The sequence below is a fragment of the Myotis nattereri genome, assembly GCF_964212035.1.
Source record: "Myotis nattereri genome assembly, chromosome: 4".
NCBI lineage: Eukaryota > Metazoa > Chordata > Mammalia > Chiroptera > Vespertilionidae > Myotis > Myotis nattereri.
In genome coordinates this window covers 110,718,508-110,741,060 of record NC_138079.1, presented here as the reverse complement: position 1 = coordinate 110,741,060, position 22,553 = coordinate 110,718,508, and the positions used below count along the sequence as shown (strand labels likewise).

Genomic DNA, 22,553 nt, shown 5'->3' with positions numbered 1-22,553 from the left:
TACTATAGGTTGTACAGACAGCTGCTTGATGGGACATTGGAAAGATAAAGGACACATAGTGACTTAAGAACCCCAAATGGACACTCTGCTGTTTCTCTGCAGCTAACCTCCACCTGTGTTTTTGCCTTAGAGGAGAATTTGATTGCTGTCGAAGCTGGCACTGATTGGAGGTGACCAGGTTTTCATTGTCTGTCCTAGGTTATCAAGGCCGCCTACAACCAAGTCAAAGCTATTGCTCAAGGAAACCTTTCCAGCACAGATGTCCAGGCTGCCAAGTAAGTTTCAGGAGTAGCTGTGTTTTGTGTTTCAATTATTTCAAGGTTATATTTTTTTGTAGTTATAACAGTATTGTAATGTATGCACAAAAGGAGTGCAAGATACAGAAGAATATTTAAAAGGAAAGGGAAACATGTCCGTATCCTACCACCTAGAGATACAAGTGTTAACATTATGCTTATTTTTTTGACCATTTTTATTTTTTTTTATTTTAAATATATTTTACTGATTTTTTACAGAGAGGAAGGGAGAGGGATAGAGAGGTAGAAACATCGATCAGCTGCCTCCTGCACACTCCCCACTGGGGGTGTGCCCGCAGCCAAGGTAAAATATATGTGTGTGTTTATATTTTTATATTCAAAGTCACAATGTGAAAAGGTTATACCAGTTTACAATCACACTACCAGTATGTGAGTACCTGTTCCACTACAGTCATTGGCAATTTTTTTTTTTTTTTACTGATGTGATAGACCTAATAAGAGGTCTGATTAAAGATTGAAATACTCATCTCCTGTTTGGTGCATCCACTGTCCTCACTGAAAGAGCAAATAGCACCTCTGACTGGGCAATTCCAGGGTCTGTCTAACTGAGAGACAGACTTTTGGCAGAGTTGGAAATAAAATTACATTTTCATACAGCAATTTAAAACATTTAACTTTGACTCCATCTATTTAGGACAGTTCAAAATATGAGTCCTAAAACTCAAATGGTCTCCATGATCCTAACACCTCGCTGACCACGATTTAGCCTGTGTTTCCACTTAAAGTAATTTAGGTAATTTTAAGGTCTGAAAGCAATATAGAGTTTTAAAAGAGCACTCTAGACTGTTTTCTTAGTTATCTTGGTTTAGGCTCAGATATGAGCCACTTTACTGCTCGGCGTTTATTTCGTTTGTCACCACTTTTCATTATGTGTGTCTTTCTCTCAACTCATCAGTCAGTATTTCCAGAGATATAATGAGCAATACATCTAATTCTTTCCATCCATCTTTTCTTATGGCAAAAGTTTTACAAAGACACATTGTGGCAGAGAAGAACATGAGCAGATATGTGCGGAGTGATTTGGTAGTCAGCTGGAAGACAGTACTTTGTCAGAAGATAGTGATGGGTCTGACATTATACCATCATGAAGGCAAAAGAGAAATGTGACAGTATCTGACAGTGAAAGTGATTCTGAAGAAGAAAGACAGAAAAAAGACATTTTACCAGCCTTGGAGGATTATAAATACTTCAGACATAACTGTTTAATTTGAAGACTCACAAAGTATAAGTGAAGTAACCAATTTATTTTTTACAAGGTTTTTAAAATTCTTATTCTCAAACCAATTTATACCAGCACCAAATGGAAAAATACCACAAAACCTCTGATAAAACTTCATTATGGATGGACGTTACTTATCTGGATATAAAGACTTTTCTTGGTTTAATTATATTGATGGGACTAACGAAGAAACCAGAATGGAAAGGTTACTAGTCAACCAATACTTTATTTTCAAAAACTATGACTGCAAAGAGGTTTGAGAAAATACTTACATTCTTTCATCTGAACAATAATTCACAAGCAGCATGTAACACAGACCATCTTTACAAACTCAGACCTCTGTTGGATCACTTTATCTCAAAATTTAAATCTTTATATGTATAAAACAGCAGTTACGACTCGTAGCAGTGACTCCATGGAGAGGATGCATCAGATTCAAGATATATAATCAGGCAAAAATAATAAAAAAGGAATTTTAGTAAGGATGCTTGAATTTATATTAGTTCACACAAACACTCCATCCATGCTTTTGTTCTGGCCCTCCGGTCCAGTTTAAGAACCCATTGTGGCCGTCGAGTCAAAAAGTTTGCCCACCCCTGGTCTACAGCTAAACTATTATTGAAGAACAAAACAGTGGTCTGTGGAACAATTAGGAAGAATCATGCGTGGGTTGCCAGAGCTACTGTAAGAAAAGTCAGAGCCTTCAGAGAGAAGTGATGTTTTGTGGAGAGGTTCCATTATTCTCCTCACACAGAAAGATGAATGGCCAGTACGGATGATATCAACCATTCCCGACACCTACACGTAAATATCATCACAAAACCTGTGTGTATAGTGGATTGCAACAGATCTATAAAGTCAATCAGAGAGAAACCAAGACAGCAGCATAGGTAAACACCGGAAATTGCTGCCTCCCATAACAAATTCAAAAATACAACGAAAAGACAAAACAGACATCATCCAGAATCACAGGAAGGCTGGCTGAGTGGAAATTCTACAACTAGAAGGAAAGAGAAAAGCACACAGACTCAGAGAAGGTGCGGAAGTAAAGTGCAGAGGTACAGAGGCGCACGTGGAAAGGGCTGGCAACTGAGGACGCGGCTGTCTTTTTTAATCGGGAGGGAGTCTCAAGCTCCCGACTGCTCTGAACTCCAGTTCTGGGTGAGTCTCTGTGGACCCAGACTCATACAGGGAGAAACTGGACTGTCATCGGTCGGAACTCGAGGGCAGCGTTCTCTCGGAGGCACATGCAGCGATTACCGGGACACTGAGACTCGGGGCCTCTTAGGGCAGGGCTGAGGATCAGCCATAGCTGTTTGCTCTGCCCTGTTGATTTCCTGAGACCCTGCCCCACCCAAGCTGTGCGCAGAGGCTTTTGCATATGAAAGGCCAGGCCCTTTGCAATCTGAAAATTACCTAACAAACTGCAGCTGGGTCAGAGAGACCCAGAACTTCCAAAAGAAGGCCCAAGGCCCCACAGCAGCTTGCATTGCTTCGCAGCTGGGCCTCATCTGGGCACCTCCAAATCCCAAACAAAGAAGAGGAATCTGCTGATCTCTCCATAGCTCCTGCTGGGTAGCCTCAGGCAGAGACTAAATTAGCACCTCCTTAGATCCAAGAGCCAGTGTACCCAGTGGTCTGAGTGGGACCATCCAGATTACAACTCCTCAGATCCATAAGGGACACACTCGGGGCAGACTCAGTGAGCACGAAAGCCCCACTGAAGCAAGTCTTGCCCCAGAAGGGTGTCTCCACCACAGAAGTTCTCCACTGCAGACACAACTGATTCTCACAGCCAATTGGCCTGGAGGTCAATTCCTCCCAGTGATAACTACAACAATCAAGGCTTAACTATAACAAGACTGTGCACAAAGCCCACAAAGGGGTGCACCAAGAGTGTCCACCTCGGGTAATTGCGGAGGCTGAGCCACTGGGCCCTGTAGGACACCTAGCACAGAAAGCCACTCTTATCAACACAGGGAAGCATAAAAAATGTGCAGACAAAGAAATAGGTCACAAATGACAGAAATGGAGGAAAGCAAACTACTGGGTATAGAGTTCAAAACCACACTTTTAAGGTTTTTCAAGAATTTTCTAGAAACCGCCGATAAATTTAGTGAGACCCTCAAGAAATCTAGTGAGACCCTCAAGGATATGAACAAGGACCAACTAGAAATTAAGCATACACTGACTGAAATAAAGAATATTATACAGAGTTCCAACAGCAGACTAGAGGATTGCAAGAATCAAGTCAAAGATTTGAAATACGAAGAAGCAAAAAACACCCAACCGGAAAAGCAAAATGAAAAAAGAATCCAAAAATACGAAGATAGTGTAAGGAGCCTCTGGGACAGCTTCAAGTGTACCAACATCCGAATTATAGGGGTGCCAGAAGAAGAGAGAGCACGATATTGAAAACCTATTTGAAGAAATAATGACAGAAAACTTCCCCTACTCGGTGAAAGAAATAGACTTATAAGTCCAGGAAGCACAGAATGACCCCAAACAAAAGGAATCCAAAGAGGACCACACCAAGACACATCATAATTAAGATGCCAAGAGCAAAAGACAAAGAGAATCTTAAAAGCTGCAAGAGAAAGAAAGTCAGTTACCTACAAGGGAGTACCCATATGACTCTCAGCTGATTTCTCAACAGAAACTATGCAGGCCAGAAGGGAGTGGCAAGAAATATTCAAGTGGCCCTAACTGGTTTGGCTCAGTGGATAGAGCATCGGCCTGCAGACTGAAAGGTCCCGGGTTCGATTCAGGTCAAGGGCATGTACCTTGGTTGTGGGCACATCTCCAGTAGGAGGTGTGCAGGAGGCAGCTGATCGATGTTTCTAGCTCTCTATCCCTCTCTCTTCCTCTCTGAAGAAAAAATCAATAAAATATTAAAAAAAAAAAAATTCAAGTGATGAATAGCAAGAACGTACAACCTAGATTATTTTACCCAGCAAAACTATCATTCAGAATTAAAGGTCAGATAAGGAGCTTCACAAAATAAGAAAAAGCTAAAGGAGTTCATCACCACCAAACCAGTATTATATGAAATGCTGAAAGGTATCCTTTAAGAAGAGGAACAAGAATATAATAGAATCAGGGGCATAGAAAGGGAGTGGACTGACTATTCTCGGGGGGGAAAGGGGTGTGGGGGTGCAGGAAGAGACTGGACAAAACATACACTTATGGATGAGGATAGTGGGCGGGGGGAGTAAGGGCAGAGGGTGGGGTGGGAACCGGGTTGATGGGAGCTATGGGGGGAAAAAAAGAGGAACAACAATAATCTGAACAATAAAGATTTAACTATAAAAAAGAAAGTCAATCAAGCAGATCAGTATTTGGTGTACGGCACTATTATCTTGCACAAAAGTATCAAATGGTATAAAAAAGTTGGTTTCTTTTTGATAAAGTGTACCTTTTTCATTGCGTTGAAAATTTATTTCTATATTGCCCTGGCCGGTTTGACGATAGAGCGTCGGCCTGCGGACTCAGGGGTCCCAGGTTCAATTCCGGTCAAGGGCACGTACCTTGGTTGCGGGCACATCCCCAGTGGGGAGTGTGCATGAGGCGGCTGAACGATGTTTCTCTCTCATCGATGTTTCTTACTCTCTATCCCTCTCCCTTCCTCTCTGTAAAAAATCAATAAAATATATTTTTTTAAAAATTATTTCTATAAAGTTTTTTTTTTAATGAGGTACAAAAATTTGGTGCTCAAAATTGCTAGAAAATGGATTACATAAAATTCAACTTAGTGTAGCACACAACCTAGCACCTCTTCCATTATATCTAGAAGAGCTCCAAATAAAGATCCACCATTCCGATTATCAGAAAAATTAAAAGATCATGTTTTATAAGAAATAGTAACCAGCGATAAAATAAAATCTCACTAGGGCATGTTCTTCTAAGGGAAAGCATAGTGAAACACAGTAAGAATGTAAAACTTGTTTAATACCATTGCATGTAAATAGGTATTATACAATATATCACACTCAAAAAATATTTTTAAAATAAAATATATAACATATGACAAAGCACATTTAAGCTTTTTTAGATGCTTTCATTTAATATTCAGCTTGAAATAGCTGGTCAGCAGGGTGCTAAGTGTTGCCACATGAGAAGTAGGACAGTGAATTACAAGCCAGGGGAAAGCACCTGATTGGTCACTTCTTTTTTTTTAAAATATATTTTATTGATTTTTTTACAGAGAGGAAGGGAGAGAGATAGAGAGCTAGAAACATCGATGAGAGAGAAACATCGATCAGCTGCCTCCTGCACATCTCCCACTGGGGATATGCCTGCAACCCAGGTACATGCCCTTGACCGGAATCGAACCTGGGACCTTTCAGTCCGCAGGCCGACGCTCTATCCACTGAGCCAAGCCGGTTTCGGCGGATTGGTCACTTCTGTTCCCGTTCATATTATTACTTTTGTCATACTGAACACACTAAGAAATTGCCTTTCGAGTAATAAGTGCAGCAGTTTTTATAAGGTATGGCAACATGTAGAAAATGGAATTTTGGGTTATTAATGTCGAGAATGTTTTCTGCCCTGGCTGGCTTGGCTCAGTGGATAGAGCATCAGCCTGCAGACTGAGGGGTCCCAGGTTTAATTCCGGTCAAGGGCACGTGCCCGGCTGGGACATGCAGGAGGCAGCCAATCAGTGATTCTCTTTCATCATTGATGTTTCTATCTCGCACTCCCCGAAATCAATAAAAATATATTTAAAAAAGAATGTTTTCTGCCATCTAGTTAGAGTTGATACTTGTTCCTATAGGTTTCTTAATTTTTCTATAGTGAGAGAGAAAGTAAGGTATCATTGCTGAAGGGCCAAACTAATAATCTCTTGGTAAAGTTTATTGCAAGTAAAATCTTTTAATTAAGCTGACAATTTGATAAAGTTGCATATCATTGTAATTATGTTTAAATGGAAGTCTTGGTACAGCATGCCAAAAAGAGGATAGTTTATTTGAGAGTTATATAACTCAGGTGCCTTATTGAACACCAGTTTCTTTCTGGGAGAATTATGAATTGGATTTTGTTTTACTTCAAGTGGATGCTTTTTTGCCCGCATTGAATCTGCTGGCATTGATAAGACCTATACTGTCCTTACCCACCTGCCTCTGCATTACTTCCTGCCCTCAATGAGACAAATCCCAGGACAGAAATGGGGCTGGGATTAGGGAGATAGCTACAGAATTAGCACACAACATTCTGCTTAGAGGACAGTGCCTTAAGAGCCCCTATATTTTTCTTTAATAGAAATGCCTAAAATTATCACCAAAAAAGTATCAAGAGTTACTTTACTAATCAGAACTTTAAAATAGTTTTAATTAGATCTAAGTTCTAGTCCCAAGTCAAAAGGCAATCTGTTGGGTTTCTCATATAATCTTGTATTGACAACTTTCTAAATGATAATGTAAATAATAAAGTAATTGGTGGGCTGAAGAAATAGAAGGGAAATCTTCAGTACTATAAGATTTCAAAGCTGTTAATTTGCATATTTACCAAAACATATTTGAGAGTTTGGGAACATTTTTATAAAATCGCCTTTCTCTGTACAACTGGCTTCTGAATTAAACACCTTTAATTGGACAGGAACAAGCTGAAAGCTGGGTACCTGATGTCAGTGGAGTCTTCGGAAGGTTTCCTGGATGAGATCGGGTCTCAGGCTCTCGTTGCTGGCTCCTACGTGCCACCACCCACAGTCCTTCAGCAGATCGACTCAGTAGCGGACGCTGATGTCATAAATGTAAGCAAATGAATACTTACAGTTTAACATGAGATATGACCTTCATGATCCCCTTTCAGAAGGCATGCTTAAGCTTCCTGGGGCTGCTGTTTGGTGCCTTTCTACCTGGTGTGGAGTCAGGAGGACTCATTACCATCAGATCTGCAAATAGCTTCCTTGTCAGCTCGGGATTTATGTTTCTTCCTCATTTAACTAAATTACCGTTAGGTTAAACCATTTTAAATTGTTAAGAAAAATCAAATATTGGCAATTTTATGATTCAAACTAATAGTCAAGTTTGGTATTTTTTCTTTTCACTCCCAAGAAGTAAACTCTGTCCTGCCAACCCTTCCTGACCCAGCATCTCGAGATTCTCTTTGTCCTCACAGTCTGAGGCCTTCTCCTGCTCTATGTCTTTTTTCACATATTGTCATTTCTTACAAGATGAGTTGTTTTGAGGGCAAGGATTATGTCTTCTAGCTTCTCTTTGTAATTCCTACTATTCCTAACAAGTATGTGATCTACAGAATAAATCCAAAGGCACTGGGTTTTTCCAGTCATTTCTGTATTAAAAATAAGAATGTCAGCTGCCCTTCCATTGTAGAGGTCTGAACCTTCTCCTCAACGACAGGTCTACCATGGGGCTAGGTAAGGTAGTGACCCGGACGTGATTTCACTTGGCCCCAGAGTCTGTTACCTACTCTTCCAAATGTCTGTCCTCAATTGCCGCCACCGCCATCCTTTGAAAAAAGGTGGCCTGAGGTCATGTGGGGCTGATACTTGTGGTATTACACTTAACCTAGCAACCACCAACTTGAAGTCGTGGTATAAAGAATACTAAAATTTGACTTCTAAGTTAATCAGTGTATTTTTATTAACTCAGGCCATTTGCCATTGTGATACAGAAACAGGAAAGCCACAGACCCGCCCAAGGCCGCCTCTGCCCTATTTTGCAATGTCGGTGAGGCTTTCCTTATCCCCTTTACCAGCAGCCCGCACATCGGGGTCACACATGTGGCGGGCACTCCCATGCCAGCCCTCCCCTGTAGTTCAGTTTCACTAGCGGCTGTGGCAGACTGTTGACTTAAGAGTGTCCTGTGCATAAGTAACAGAATAAATAGGTTTTAAGTACTTGATAGCGCATGTTCTTATTTTAACTTTCTGCCTTTTGTTTGTTTACTTAAAGGCTGCAAAGAAGTTTGTTTCTGGCCAGAAGTCAATGGCAGCAAGTGGAAATTTGGGGCATACACCTTTTGTTGATGAGCTGTAAACCTGAAACACATTGTAGGAAAGAGCTGGACATTTTCTCAACCGAGAGCAGCAAACACATGGAAGTTCCACGTCTGTAATGTAACATCGTCTTGATTTTCAATGAGGTGAAAAATCTTAAAAAGTATAAATGCAGGTAATTGTTCCCTGCTTACCTAAAGTCAATAAAATATTCTAAGTGTTTCTTGGCGTTTTTCCTAATCAGTTAATCAACAAGTTTTTATTTTCTGCAGACATGGTTTGGTTTGTTTTTTGTTTTTCTTCCTTTTTTTTTTTTCTTCTTCTAATTAAGAGTCCCTTCCTGGTCCTGCTTGCATGAGTGGCTGTGACCAGGTGGAAAGGGGAGGGGAACCAGGCAGCGTGGGGAGGGGTTATCTTCACAGCATTCCATTTATACACAGAACTAAACAGACACGTAGAGTCACTATTGCAGTTAGAAGTTGGCAGCATGGGAAAGGGGAGGAACAGGCTGCAAGTAGGGGTGTCATTTAAAAAAATACAGGCCCTCTCCAAAACTGGGCTGGGGGGACGTGGTCTGTTTCAACCCAAGAGGAATCAGAAGATCAAAAGCGGTTTGGGAAGGCCAGATGGTCAGGCATGGAGGGAGGAAGGAGGCTCAGGGGGTGGGGGCCTGTTTAGCAATTGGGTGAAAGGATAGTCTTCCCTGTGCTGGGATCCCCCCAGCCCTCAAGTCTGGCAGGAGAGGGACAGCCTGCAATCCCCCACACGCAGTTCTGGGGCTGCCAGATGCTCCAGGCAGGGGGCTGGAGGGGGCTCAGAAGGCTTGCCCTCCAGGGAGAGGACAGCGCTGGCCCCAGCTTCCCTGCCAGAGGGCAGCGTCCTTGACCTCGGAGCAGCTGGCTTGTAATGCATGCTTGGTCCTGTAAGCTGCTTCTTGGTGGCATCCTGGAGCTGGCATAGCTCATTTTGCTCTTAAGGGGTGCAGACTCAGGGCCCAGAGATAAGCCCAGGTCCCCTTGCTCTCCTCAGTCTTACAGGTTGCGTTAGGCAGGGCGCAGCGTCCTGCAGCATCTTGACGAAGGGGGCAGAGGGGTCGTCTCCTGTCTGGCCCACAGCACCCACCAGGACCTCCTCGCCCTCTTCCCAGATGATGTTCTCGCCTTCTCTGGGGCAGGAGAGCACCGCCTTCCTGCGCTTCTTCACCTCCTCGCACACCTTCCTGTCACTGAACACTTCGATGACTCCCTCAGCGACAGCCACACAGGCCCTGATGCTGCCGGGCCGCTGGACTGCAGACATGTTTTAGATGCTGTGAAGGACAATGGGATAGAATAGCACGAGAAAGGATTACAACCAAGCTGAGTGGCTGTCAGTAAATACTTCCAGCCTAGTATTGGTGGCTTTTTAAAAGATAAACGCAATTAAAAATCTCTCCTTTTGGGTAAGAACAATTAAATGGGCTGGGTTTTACCCTCTTTTTTGCCTATTTGCAATAGAGTTATTTCTTTTCTTTTTTAAAGAGAAGAGAAAGGGAGAGAGAAACGATTGGCTTTCTCCTGCACCTCCCCTACTGGGGATCAGCCCACAACCCAGGCACCTGCCCTGACCAGGAATCAACCAGCAACCTTTCAGTGCCTGGGAGAACACCCAGCCAACTGGGCCAGAGCACACAAGAGTTATTTCTGAAAAAAAAATTCCCCACCAGTTGTGTGCTGTGTTCCCACTGCTTCATTTTATGTCTGCCTTACCTTCAGTATGCAGAGCTTTACTTTCCCTCATTAACTACCAACCCAACATTCAAAGTAAAAGTAGGGAAGAAAAGGGGGAAAAATTCTAATACGAACAACTAGCCAAAAAAAAAAAGTATTTTTCCTATTAAGTAGGGCACTTTATAAAACAAGAGAAACTAAACATCTAAATCACAATGTGGTACTTACCTTAAAAAGTGAAATTCTCTGCTGTGTTTACACTTTCTGATATCAAGCTGTTCATTTTCTAAAAGATGAAACATTCTTCTCAGAAAGGAGGATCTTAATGATCTGAGTGATGCTATTTTGAGAATAAAATTTGTGAGACCTGTTGTGGCACCCAGGGAAGACTTGGCTATCACGTTGAAGCAGGCGTAAAGGCTTCACAACAGTTGCAAAAGAATTCGTAAGTGTGCACATATTCCTGTGAGTACAACAAAGCTGTGCATGGTAATGCACAAAAGCCGGGAGTTTCCAGAGAAATGCTCTATGATCACAGATTTGCAAACTACTAACCAACTTTTGGTGCAGGTTGACCCTTACCCTTTTCAACTTTGGCATAGTCTTCCAGCCAGAATGCGTCTGAGGCTGAGGAGGAGGAGGAGCTGTCCTTGTCTTGCTTCACCATTGTCCAGTAAGGGGAAGGGGCTCTCACTCCTTCCCTGTGGTCTCCGTGAACCATGACGTCACAGGTAATGTCTGTTCCTACGCTGATTGTCTTATTCTTCTTTTTGTATTCATGCCATTCTCTGGAGATCGACATGGGTCTCCTTGCAGGATAATGCCCAGGGGACCCTGGGGATTTATAATACTTAAGTTTTTTATCTAAAACAACATCTTCCTTGTCATCACTGCTTGTGAAAGAGTCGCCTTTTGCCTGCTCAGTTTTCTTCATTGTGCTGGACATAAAAGAATAGTGAATGAATTTTTTTTTAATCTTCATTAAAAAATGGATATTTTTTCCATTGATTTCTTTTACAGAAAGTGGGAGAGAGGGAGGGAAAGAGAAAGAGAGAAACATCGATGTGAATGAGACACATCAACTGGTTGTTTCCCGCACGCGCCCGGACTGGGACCAGAAATCAAACCTTCAGTGTGGGGATTTTAGCCTCGTACTTAAGTTGTGCTATTCTGTGTTTATCTTTGCTTTTGAACAGTGAGTCTGTCATCCTTAGATTTCAGTATTCTGAATCTCAAACTCTATAATTAATGCTTAGTTAGAGCATAGTAGTTGTATGAGCAAATAGTGTAGAGCCCAGGCTTAAGTAACACTCCCCGGTACAAGGCCCGCCAGCTCTATCTGGCTGCTAAATTTAAACTGATTAAACATGAGTAAAATTTACAGCTCCTCATTTGCAAATCCTCACATTTCAAGTGCTTAATAGCCACATGTGGCTGCTGGCTGCTACATGGAACAGCACAGCTACAGCGCCCAGCCAGATTTCTTTGAAGGTGCAGGGCTGCGGCAGCGAGGGTTCAGGAAACCTGTCAGAACTTAGTAAGGACCACTCCTGCATCAGCACTGAGCTTCTCGTGTTCTACCGAACTTCTCACATACCTGGTCCTCAAAGGGTCCCTGATACTCCTGTGCTAACACAGAACGAGCTCTCAGATTAAGTGATTTGCCAGAGTTTCAAGGGTTTCCACTTTCAGTCACTGAATAACTGGGCTCTCAATCACTTAAAAGTCCTGTGGTAAGTTTAGCATAACAAGATAGGCCTGTCCCTGCCTTCATGGAGTTTGCATTCCCCCAGGGCAACACAGTAAGCAATTGGTTATAAGGATTATTTCACTGAAATTGGGATCAATGCTGAAGAGAGACCAGGGTACTAAGAGGCCATATCACAGGGTCCTAAGCTTCGTGCAGACAAAGGCTCTGCAGCAAAGAGCAGCAAGGTAAAAGCTGAGAGCCAAGTGACTGCAGGGGAGGGAGCAGCACAAGTGTGGCTGGAGTGATACTGGAGCATTTACCCTAAGAAAAAGGAAGGTCTTAAAGATTTTGAGGCATGTCAGTCACAATTCGATGTGCACTGTAAAAGGGTCATGCTGTGTAGAGAACAGGGAACAAGAGTAGATGCAGGGAGACAAAACAGTGGCTTTGACTGGGGTGGTGGGAGTAGCCAGAGAGAAGTGGACAAATGTGGGAGATAACTGACAAGTCTTAGTGATTATTGGGGGGAGGGGAAGACAAGGGAGATAGAAAAATCAAGTACAGCCCCGAAATTTCTGACTTGCTCGACTAGGCAGACATAGTAATAGAAGCCAAAAGAATCAAGGAGATTGCCCAGCAGATTGAGAGGAGAGAGCCAAATATTACACCTTGAGGAACTCCAAGGCTGGGTAAAAAGGGACCAAGAGAAAGTGACCAGAGGTCATAGGAGAATCAGGGGAGTGGGTATCAGAAACCAGGGGCAGGTGATGTTTCAACACGAGTGAGGTTGGGAGGTTGTAAAGTGTCTAATGCTCAGAAGCCAAGCAAAATAAGATGAGAGAAGCGCACTAGAATCTGATGTGAAAGTTGTGGGGGAGGGGGGAAGGAGCCTGGGAAAGGCCTCGGGCAAATGATGGGAGCAAGCCCAGACTAATGCAGGCAGAGGAGTGCCCTGTCTCATACAGCTCTTTCAACAAGTTTGGAGTTAGGGACAGGGCGGTGGCCAGAGTGGGCAGGAGGACAGTGGAGTTAAGGTGGGGTTTACTGAGATGACAGAAGCTTAAAAATGCTTAAATGTTATTGGGAAGGATCCAGAGAGCAGCTGGATAGGCAGGAAACAAATGGAATGGGATTCCCAGCACCTTTAAAGGCTGATTGGTGTGGGCATTTGGAGGCAGAGTTCCCATTGGATGGTTTAGTCTTTTTCATTAACTCCAGGTTCAAGGCTCTTGTCTCTCTCTTTCTTCCTGATGCCTGTTCCTGCAGATCGTTCTTTCCATAAGGATTTAGACACTTGGGACATCGTTCTAGCAGGGTCACCAATTCCTCCTACCATGGTCCACGCAATAATTTTCACATTAAACCAAGACCCTGGGCTTCATGGACCTTGGAGAATTATGTAGTATAACAAAGATTTCCAAAAATGAACTACTTACCATGTTACTGGGAATTTGGTCTCAGGGATTAAATCATATATGTCTTGCCATTCTTGGGGTATGTCAATAAATTCTCGGTAAACCTCGATTTGCAGCACTGTTCCTGTGGTGATGCATTGCAAAAGCTTTAAAAATTCCCGAAGAGTATATCCTAACACATTGGCCTGGCCAACACTAATCAGAACATCACCTAAAGAGGGGGGGAGATTAGCAGTGAAATTAATGGTTGAAAGGAAATATTCCATTTCTGTCTTTATTGTGAAGTGTTTCCTTTTATGGGCTCATATTGCTGGTTCATTTTTGAACCAAAACCAAGCTTCAGTCTTTAATTTTTATTTTGTTTTGTTGTTAATCCTCACCCAAGGATATTTTTTTCCATTGATTTTTAGAGAGTAGAAGGAAGAAAGAGAGAGAGAGAGAGAGAGAAATATCAATGTGAGAGAAATATATTGGTTGCTATAGTCCACACCCCAACTAGAGCCAGGGACAAAGCCCACAACTTGGGCATGTGCCCTGACTGGGAATTGAACCGGGGGCCTTTTGGTGCGTGGAACAACACTCAACCAACTGATCCATAATGGCCAGGGCAGACCAGTCTTTATTTAATAAAAGCGACCACCTCAGTGACATGTGTCCTTTGCATAATAACAAATGCATGCAAGATGTTCCTTACAGCAGTGCAATGGTAGGTAATATGTTTTCAAAACATTTCTGACAGAAGCTACACCATATATAATTGAAGCATCCTTTAGGATTCTAAAAATGTGTTTCAAATAAAATGAATGGCTATTACTCATTTTTTTATAGATATATTTTTTATTGCCCTAGCTGGTTTGGCTCAGTAGATAGACTGTCGGCCTGCGAACTGAAGTGTCCTGGGTTTGATTCCAGTCCCCTGCGGCATCGGTCCCCAGTAGGAGGCATGTAGGAGGCTGCGTATCAATGATTCTCTTTCATCATTGACTAGAGGCCTGGTGCAAGAAATTCATGCATGGGTAGGGTCCCTAGGCCTGGCCGGAGAAAAGGGCCGATTGGGGCCTTCTGGCTGCTGACCGGCGTCTTCCTTCTGACTAACCAACTGGGGCCTTCCTTCGTTCTGCAACACCCCTGGGGTCAGCACACATCATAGCAAGTGATCAAACTCCCGGTTTCCCAGTCCAACTCCCGAGGGGACATTTTGCATATTAGCCTTTTATATAGAGAGAGGTTTCTATCCCTTCCTCTCCCTTCCTCTCTGAAATCAATAAAAATATATTTATATATTTTTAAAATATAAAAAATATTTATATTTTTATAAATATACTAGAGGCCCGATGCACAAAAATTTGTGCACTCGGGGGAGGCGGGGGGTCCCTCAGCCCGGCCTGTGCGCTCTCGCAGTCTGGGACCCCTCGGAGGATAACCACCTGCTGGCTGAGGCCCGCTCCCTGGGAGATTGGGCCTAAGCTGGCAGTCAGACCTCCCTCTGGCAGCCCAGGAGCCCTCGGGGGATGTCCACTTGCCAGCGGGGAGCAGGCCTAAGCTGCAGTCGGACATCCTTAGTGCTGCTGAGGAGGCGGGAGAGGCTCCCACCACCACCGCTGTACTGGCAGCCATCAGCCTGGCTTGTGGCTGAGCAGAGCTCCCCCTGTGGGAGCACACTGACCACCAGGGGGCAGTTCCTGCATTGAGCGTGTGCCCCCTGGTGGTCAGTGTGTGTCATAGTGACCAGTCATTCCCAGTGGTTCTGTTGTTAGGGTCAATTTGCATATTACCTTTTTATTATATAGGAGTGCCTGGCCAGCCTGAGTGAGGGGCTGATGGCTGTTTGCAGGCTGGCCACAGCCCCTTCAGGGTAGGGGTCCCCCTTGGGGTGCCTGGCCAGCCTGGGTGAGGGGCTGATGGCTGTTTTCAGGCTGGCCACAGCACCTTCAGTTTGGGGGTTCCCAATGGGGTACCTGGCCATCCTGGGTGAGGGGCTGAGGGCCATTTGCAGGCTGGCCACAGCCCCTTCAGGGTGGGGGGTTCTGCTGGGCTGCCTGGCCAGCCTGGGTGAGAGGCTGAGGGCCATTTGCAGGCTGGCTACAACCCCCAGCGGGGACCCTCACCCCTTTAGGGTGTGGCCAGCCTGGGTGAGGGGCTGAGGGCTGTTTGCAGGCTGGTCATGGCCCCCAGCCACCCAAGCTCCCAGTGGAGGCTGGCTGGAAGCAGGTATCTGGTATTTATTTGTCTTCTATAATTGAAACTTTGGTTGCCATGAGCGGAGGCCACAGCCGGCTCAGGGCAGGCGGGAAGCTTGGCTTCCTCCATTGCTGGGGCAACCAAGCCTCCTGTTTGCTCCAGCTCTGTGGCTGCCGGCCGCCATCTTGGTTGGGTTAATTTGCATATAGTTGCTCTGATTGGCTGGTGGGCATGGCTTGGAGTGTAGCGAAGGTATGGTCAATTAGCATCTTTGTCTTTTATTAGTGTAGATTTTTATATTGATTTCAGAGAGGAAGGGAGAGAGAGAGAGAGATAAAAACATCACTGATGAGAGAGAATCATTGATCAGCTGCCTCCTGCATGTCCCACACTGAGGATCAAGCCCTCAACCCTGGCATTCGCCCTGTGGAAATCGACTTATGACCTCCTGGTTCATAGGTCAATGCTCAACCGGCTGAGCCACACTGGCCAGGCCTGTTACTCTTAAAGAAAACGCCACTTCCACTAAGTGATGAATGAACGGCCTACTTTGTAGTATACCTGCCTGGCAATTTACAGTGCCCTCCACAGTAAGTTGACTATATTAAATAATTCTGCATGAAACCTTGGGAAATTAGTATGCTTTAATTAAGATTAAGATGTGTACACAGAGAATATGTTGGTTCAAAGGGATTTGACAGCAGGTCCCTACTCAGAGCACTGCTGGACAGGGAGGAAAGTGTGATGCTCAACTATGGAGCTTCTGAATCTGCAGCAGATGGGAAGAAAACCACATCTTGACAGAAAGCCCCTGGACCCCAAACTGGATGCTAAAAAGACCAATTATTCATTTGCATCTGCTTCCCTATCACCAGTAGCTAGGGCATGGGCATATAAACTAGACCCAGCCACAGGGCACTCCCACCTAGGCCCCTGAACCTGGAGCAGGAGATGCAGAGAGATGGAAGGAGTACCCCACTTTCCAGGGCAATTGTACACGGCCCTGTGTTCTCACCACTTCTCAAGCCTGGTTCTCCAGCCTTTCTGGCAATTCTGTCAGATTCAATGTTCTAAATTCAGTGCCTTAACAGAATTGTTCTGTTGCTTGCAATGAAGATCCCTGACTGCTACAAGGGTATTCAGTAAGAGAAGAAGAAATACAGAGAAACTGCTTTTTAGAACACACTCACGTGGGTAAAATCTTAGTCTTCAGATCTAACTAGCACTAACATTCTGCCAAATGGTAATGGAGACTTTAAAACTAACATCAGATGAAGTGACTTCAGTGAAGTCCCAAAGGATGTGTTCACCTCTCTGAGTGTGGGAAGCTAGCAAACCCTCAATCACCCTCATTCCATTCAGCTGAGGCCCAACCTCAGAGGACAAGCTCGAGATGAAGTGCCTTCCCTGACTCTGCATCCCACGGGCTGGAGAATGGGGCAGTGTGCTGGCCCCAAAGGATGCTGCCAAGGGATGCCCAGGTCATATTTCCAAGGTGCTAGATTCTATCAGAAACAAACACTTCCACCATGCTTTTGGCTTTTGGCTCAGAGGAGGCTCAGCTGCAATTCCCTCCAGACACCTGAATTTGGGTTCATGTGACACCATTCCCCCAAAGTTCAGCTCCAATGAGATCCAAGTCATATATCTGAGCTACACTGGTGGGAAAGTCAGTGCCATGTCTGACGTGGACCCCAAAATCGGCCCCCTGGTCTGTCTCCAAAAAAGGTTGGTGATGACATCGCCAAAGCAACAAGCGATTGGAAGGGTCTGAGGATTACAGTGGAACTGACCATTCAGAACAGACTCAGACTGAGGTAGTGCCTTCTGCCTCTGCCCTGGTCATCAAAGCCCTCAAAGAACCGCCAGAAACAGGAAGAAACAAACAAACTACTAGTAAGCACAGTGGAAATACACTTTTGATGAGCTAGCCCAGCAGATGCGTCAATCTTTAGCTAGAGAACTCTCTGAACCCATTAAAGGGATCCGGCAGCCCTAGCCGGTTTTGCTCAGTGGTTAGAGTGTGCCCATGGCCTGAAGGGTTGCGGGTTCGATTCCAGACAAGGGCACATACCTCGATTGCAGGCTCAATCCCTGGCCTATGCAGGAGGCAATCAATGATGTGTGTGTCCCTCCCCCTTCTTCCACTCTCTAAAAAATATCCTCCAGCAGGATCAACAGCAAGGGGACTGCCCAGTCTGTGGGCTGCAGTGCTGATGGCTGCTACCTTCATGACATCGGCAGTGGTACAGTGGAATGCCCAACTCATTAAGAACTACAACGAAAAAGCATTTTAATTACAGTTCCGCGTATTAAAGAAAATGAGCACTTAGAAGGGCGGAGGAAACTCTCCATTTTGGTCTTTAACGTTGCTGAGAGGTTCCAAGATGGCTGCAGAGTAGCTGGAAGCTGCTCCCACTTGCTCCCAGCCCCAAACCAGACTTACAGCTCAGTTACAGAGCACTCAACCTTACACGCCGACTGAAGACTAGCTGACCTGAAGTTCAGGAAAAGCCACACAAGCCTGGTGAGAAGGGCAGAGCGCAGGTGCGGAGGAGCTGAGAAGGGAGGCACCGGGGCTGCGGGACTCCCTCCCCTGGGAGTGTGGGGTCTAACCTCACATGGAGATCCCCAACTCAGAGCCACAGAGACGGGGAAAGGAGCCTGCGCGGTGTTGGGCGGTGGGCGTCAGTGGGGAGTCAGTGCTGGGGAGGCTCACACTGCACCCTCCAGGAAAGAGCTCCAGCTCCCAAAGCCGCAGCACCCGCCTGGGGCCTTCACTCCAACTCTGTTGGCTGGAGACCGCGCTGCTGGACTCGGCCCTGTGGGGTCTGCCAGTTACACCCAGCAGGGACGTGGAGGGGCCCCAGATTTCTTGGCAGGCTCCTGGCAGAGACCCAGACAGTGATTAAACTGTGTGGCCTGGGAAAGAGAAAAAGTCTCCCCAGCCAGGAGCACAGGCTGACACTCCTCCCGCGGCCTGTGGAGCCACTGGGCCTGCCCTCCCAGCATGGTTCACAGTGTGTGTGGGGGGGTGGGGGGGGGGCGAGGGGGCCCACACAGAGCTAGGATGCTGGACGGCATCAGCCAGGGAGGGGCCTGTCCAGGAGCCAGGCGGGCGGGTGCAGCTGGATGATGGCATTATGGGGAGGCAAACCCAGGCCCCCCTGCGAGTTCAGCCTGCTGCCCCCTGAAGGAGTAATAATTAAAATGGCAAAGTTTGAAGTCAAAGAGAGAAGCGTAAAGGCAGCAAGACACAGTTAGTTACCTACAAGAGAGGTTCCATAAGGTGGTCAGTTGATTTCTCAACAGAAACACTTCAGATCAGAGGGCATGGGCATGAAGTATTGAAAAAAAAGAGAAGAAAGGGAAAAAAAAGAAAAGAAAAGAAAAAGAAAGAAAAGAAAAGAAGGAAGAAAGAAAAGAAAGAAAGGAGGGAAGGAAGGAAGGGAGGGAGGGAGGAAGGGGGCCTACACTCTATCCATCAAGGCTGTCATTTAAAATTGAAGATGAAATAAAGAACTTCCCAGATGTAAAATGGCTAAAGGAGTTCATTACCACCAAACCAGTATTGCAAGAAATGTTAAAGGGACTGCTTTAAAAAGAAAAGGAAAAGGAGAGAGAGGGGAGCATAGGTATAAAGAAAAAATAACAACAAATAAATGACCATCAATAATAACTTTAAATACAAAATGATTAAATTATCCAATCAAAAGACACAGGGTAGCCGAATGGATAAAAAAAACATGACCCATTTATATGCTGTCTCCAAGAGACCCACTGAAGTACAAATGATTCACAAAGAATGAAAGTGAAGGGATAGATAATATATTCTAAGCAACTGGAAATTTTAAAAAGCTGGAGTAGCAATACTTATATCTGACAAAATAGATGTCAAAACAAAAGCCATAAAAAGAGACAAAGAAATTCACTACATAATGCTAAAGGAATCGACCCAATGAGAGGGTATAACCCTTGTAAATATAGACTGAGTGGCCAGATTATTATGACCACCCCATCATTACTTCATTGGGCCACCTTTTGCCTTCAATACTGTGGCGATTCTTCTTGGCATTGACTCCACGAGATGTTGAAAGGTGATGCGAGGAATCTGACCCCATGCCTGATGAATAGCACTGTCCAGTTCTGTGAGATTTGATGTTTGTGGAATCAGCTGCCTGATGGCTCTTTTAACTTCGTCCCACAAATGCTCAATTGAATTCAGATCTGGTGATTGTGGGGGCCACATAAGCAAGGTAAAGTCTTCCTCATGTTCTTGAAACCACTTCTGCACAATACGAGCACCATGGCATGGCGCACTGTCTTGTTGGAAGAAGCCATCTGCATTGGGATACGCCATCAACGTGATAGGATGAACTTGATCAGCAACAATACTTAGGTATGTTGTGCTATTCAGACGTCGTTCCACACAAATTAAAGGGCCCAAATCATGCCAGGAAAACATGCCCCATAACACCGCCCCCACCAGCTTGAAGGGTTGTATTCATGCATGTGGGGTGCATGCTTTCATGCTGTTTCTGCCAAATTCTCACTCTGCCATTTGCATGATGCAACTGGAAACATGATTCATCGGACCACGTGACTTTTTTCCAATGCTCGACTGTCCAATCCTTGTGTTTCTGTGCGAATTGGAGACATTTTTATCTTGGTAACTGCAGATAGCAAAGGTATTTGAACAGGCCTTCGGCTGTTTTGCTGATGCTTGCTCCATGGCTCTGACTGCCAACAATCATCCCACGTTCAAAGGCTGTTAAATCACGTTGTTTACCCATATCTTCAGAAAAAAATCACTTCTACTGTCGTGGTAAACAACCTGCTTCCCTATTTATAATGGTCTGGCCCTCTAGCAAATTAAGCGCGAAATTATAGCTAATTTGCCTGCAAACGTCAGGTGGTCATAATAATCTGGCCACTCAGTGTAAATGTACCCAATATAGGCACTCCTAAATGTATAAAGAAAATCTTGATGAACATCAAGAGAGAGATCAATAGCAATGCAATAATAGTAAGGGATTTTAATGCCCCACTGTCTTCAATGGATAGATCTTCCAGACAATAACCAAAAAGGAAACAGGAACCTTGAATGATATATTAGATTGGATAGATTTCATTGATATTACAAAACATTTTATCCCAAAGCAGCAAAATATATTCTTCTCAAGTACACATAGAAGATTCTCAAAGACAGATCACATATTAGGACACAAAATAAGTCTTAACAAATTCAAGAAGATTGAAATGAAATCAAGCATCTTCTCAGATCACAATAGCATGAAACTAGAAATCAACTACAATAAAAAAAAAAAATCTAGCCCTAACCGGTTTGGCTCAGTGGATAGAGCATCGGCCTGCGGACCGAAGGGTCCCAGGTTCGATTCCGGTCAAGGGCATGTACCTTGGTTGCGGGCACATCCCCAGTGGTGGGTGTGCAGGAGGCAGCTGATTGATGTTTCTCTCATCGATGTTTCTAACTCTCTATCCCTCTTCCTTGCTCTCTGTAAAAAAATCAATAAAATATACTTTTTAAAAAAATCTAAAAAACATTCAAACAGATGGAGGCTAAATAGCATGTTATTAAACAATGAATGGGTTACCAATGAGAGAAAGGAAAAAATAAAAAATTACCTGGAAACAAATGAAAATGAACACACAACAACCCCAAATCTATGGGACACAGCAAAAGCAGTCCTGAGAGGGAAGTTCATAGCATTACAGGCCTACCTCAAGAAGCAAGGAAAGTCTCAAATAAACTAACCCTACACCTAAAAGAACTACAAAAAGAACAAAAAAACAAAGCCAAACAGAAGTAGAAGGAAGGAAATAATAAAGATCAAAGCAAAAATAAATGACATAGAGACTTTAAAAAGAAATACAAATGACCAATGAAACCTACAGCTTGTTTTTTGAAATGATAAACAAAATTGAAAAGCCTCCAGTGGTTCTCAACCTTCCTAATGCCGCAACCCTTTAATACAGTTCCTCATGTTGTGGTGACCCCCAATTTCATTCTTACAAATTGAACATAATTAAAGCATAGCGATTAATCACAAAAACAATATGTAATTATATGTGTGTTTTCCGATGGCCTTAGGCAACCCCTGTGAAAGGGTCGTTTGATCCCCAAAGGGGTCACGACCCACAGGTTGAGAACCGCTGCTTTAACCAGAAACAAAATCCAAAATGAAAGAGAAGTAACCACAACCATCACACAAATACAAAGGACTGTGAGAAAATACTATGACCAACTATATGCCAACAAGTTGAACAACCTGGGCAAAATGGACAATTGCCTAGAAACATATAATCTTCCAAAATTGAAGCAGTAACTTTAAAAATCCCAGAAAACAAAAGTCCTGGACTGGATGTTTTCACAGGTGAATTCTGTCAAACATTCAAAGAAGAACTAACACCTATTCTCTTTAAATTATTCCAAAAAGTTAAAGAAGGGGGAAGATTTCCAAGCTTTTCTTATGAGGCCAGAATTATTCTAATTCTGAAACCAAATAAAGACTCTGCAAAAAAAGAAAACGGTAAGCCAATACCCTTGATGAATACAGATGCTAAAGTCCTCAAAAAAAATTATTAGCAAACTGGATCCAGTAGTACATTACAAAGATCATAGCCCAGGTCGCTTTTGTTCAGTGGTTCGAGCATGTACCTTGGTTACAGGCTGGATCCCTGGCCCCATCAGCATGTGTGGACAGCAACCAATCGATGTGTTTCTCTCACATATATGTTTTCCTCTCTCTTTCTCCCCCCATCCCTTCCCTTCACTCTCTCTAAAATAGAAAAAATCAATAGAAAAAAATATCCATGGGTGAGGATTTTTTTAAAAAAAGATCATATACCATGATCGAGTGGGATTTATTCTGGAGATACAAGGCTGGCACAATATCCCCAAATCAGTACACGTGATACATCACATAAACAAAAGATAAAAATCACTTGATCTTATCAGTAGATGCAGAGAGAGCATTCAATAAAATTCATCACCCATTTATGATAAAATTCTCAGCAAAGTGGGAATAGAGGGATCAGACCTC

General features: G+C 44.0%; 2 protein-coding genes across 2 annotated transcripts in view; one reads left to right on the top strand and one right to left on the bottom strand.

Annotated features, from left to right (window-relative positions):
• UQCRC2 (ubiquinol-cytochrome c reductase core protein 2) overlaps positions 1-8,716 on the top strand; it is a 32,207-nt gene extending 23,491 nt beyond the window's left edge. Inside the window, exons 12-14 of the mRNA XM_081089381.1 lie at positions 199-275; positions 7,132-7,285; positions 8,451-8,716. Of these exons, the coding sequence (XP_080945507.1) occupies positions 199-275; positions 7,132-7,285; positions 8,451-8,534 (315 nt within the window). The 3' untranslated portion in view covers positions 8,535-8,716. The remainder of the gene's footprint in view (positions 1-198; positions 276-7,131; positions 7,286-8,450) is intronic.
• A 13-nt stretch (positions 8,717-8,729) lies between these two features.
• Positions 8,730-22,553, bottom strand: part of PDZD9 (PDZ domain containing 9) — a gene marked incomplete at its 5' end in the record, with an annotated part of 32,659 nt that continues 18,835 nt past the window's right edge. The window contains 3 exons of the mRNA XM_081090311.1: positions 8,730-9,803; positions 10,432-11,141; positions 13,330-13,519. Of these exons, the coding sequence (XP_080946437.1) occupies positions 10,754-11,141; positions 13,330-13,519 (578 nt within the window). The 3' untranslated portion in view covers positions 8,730-9,803; positions 10,432-10,753. The remainder of the gene's footprint in view (positions 9,804-10,431; positions 11,142-13,329; positions 13,520-22,553) is intronic.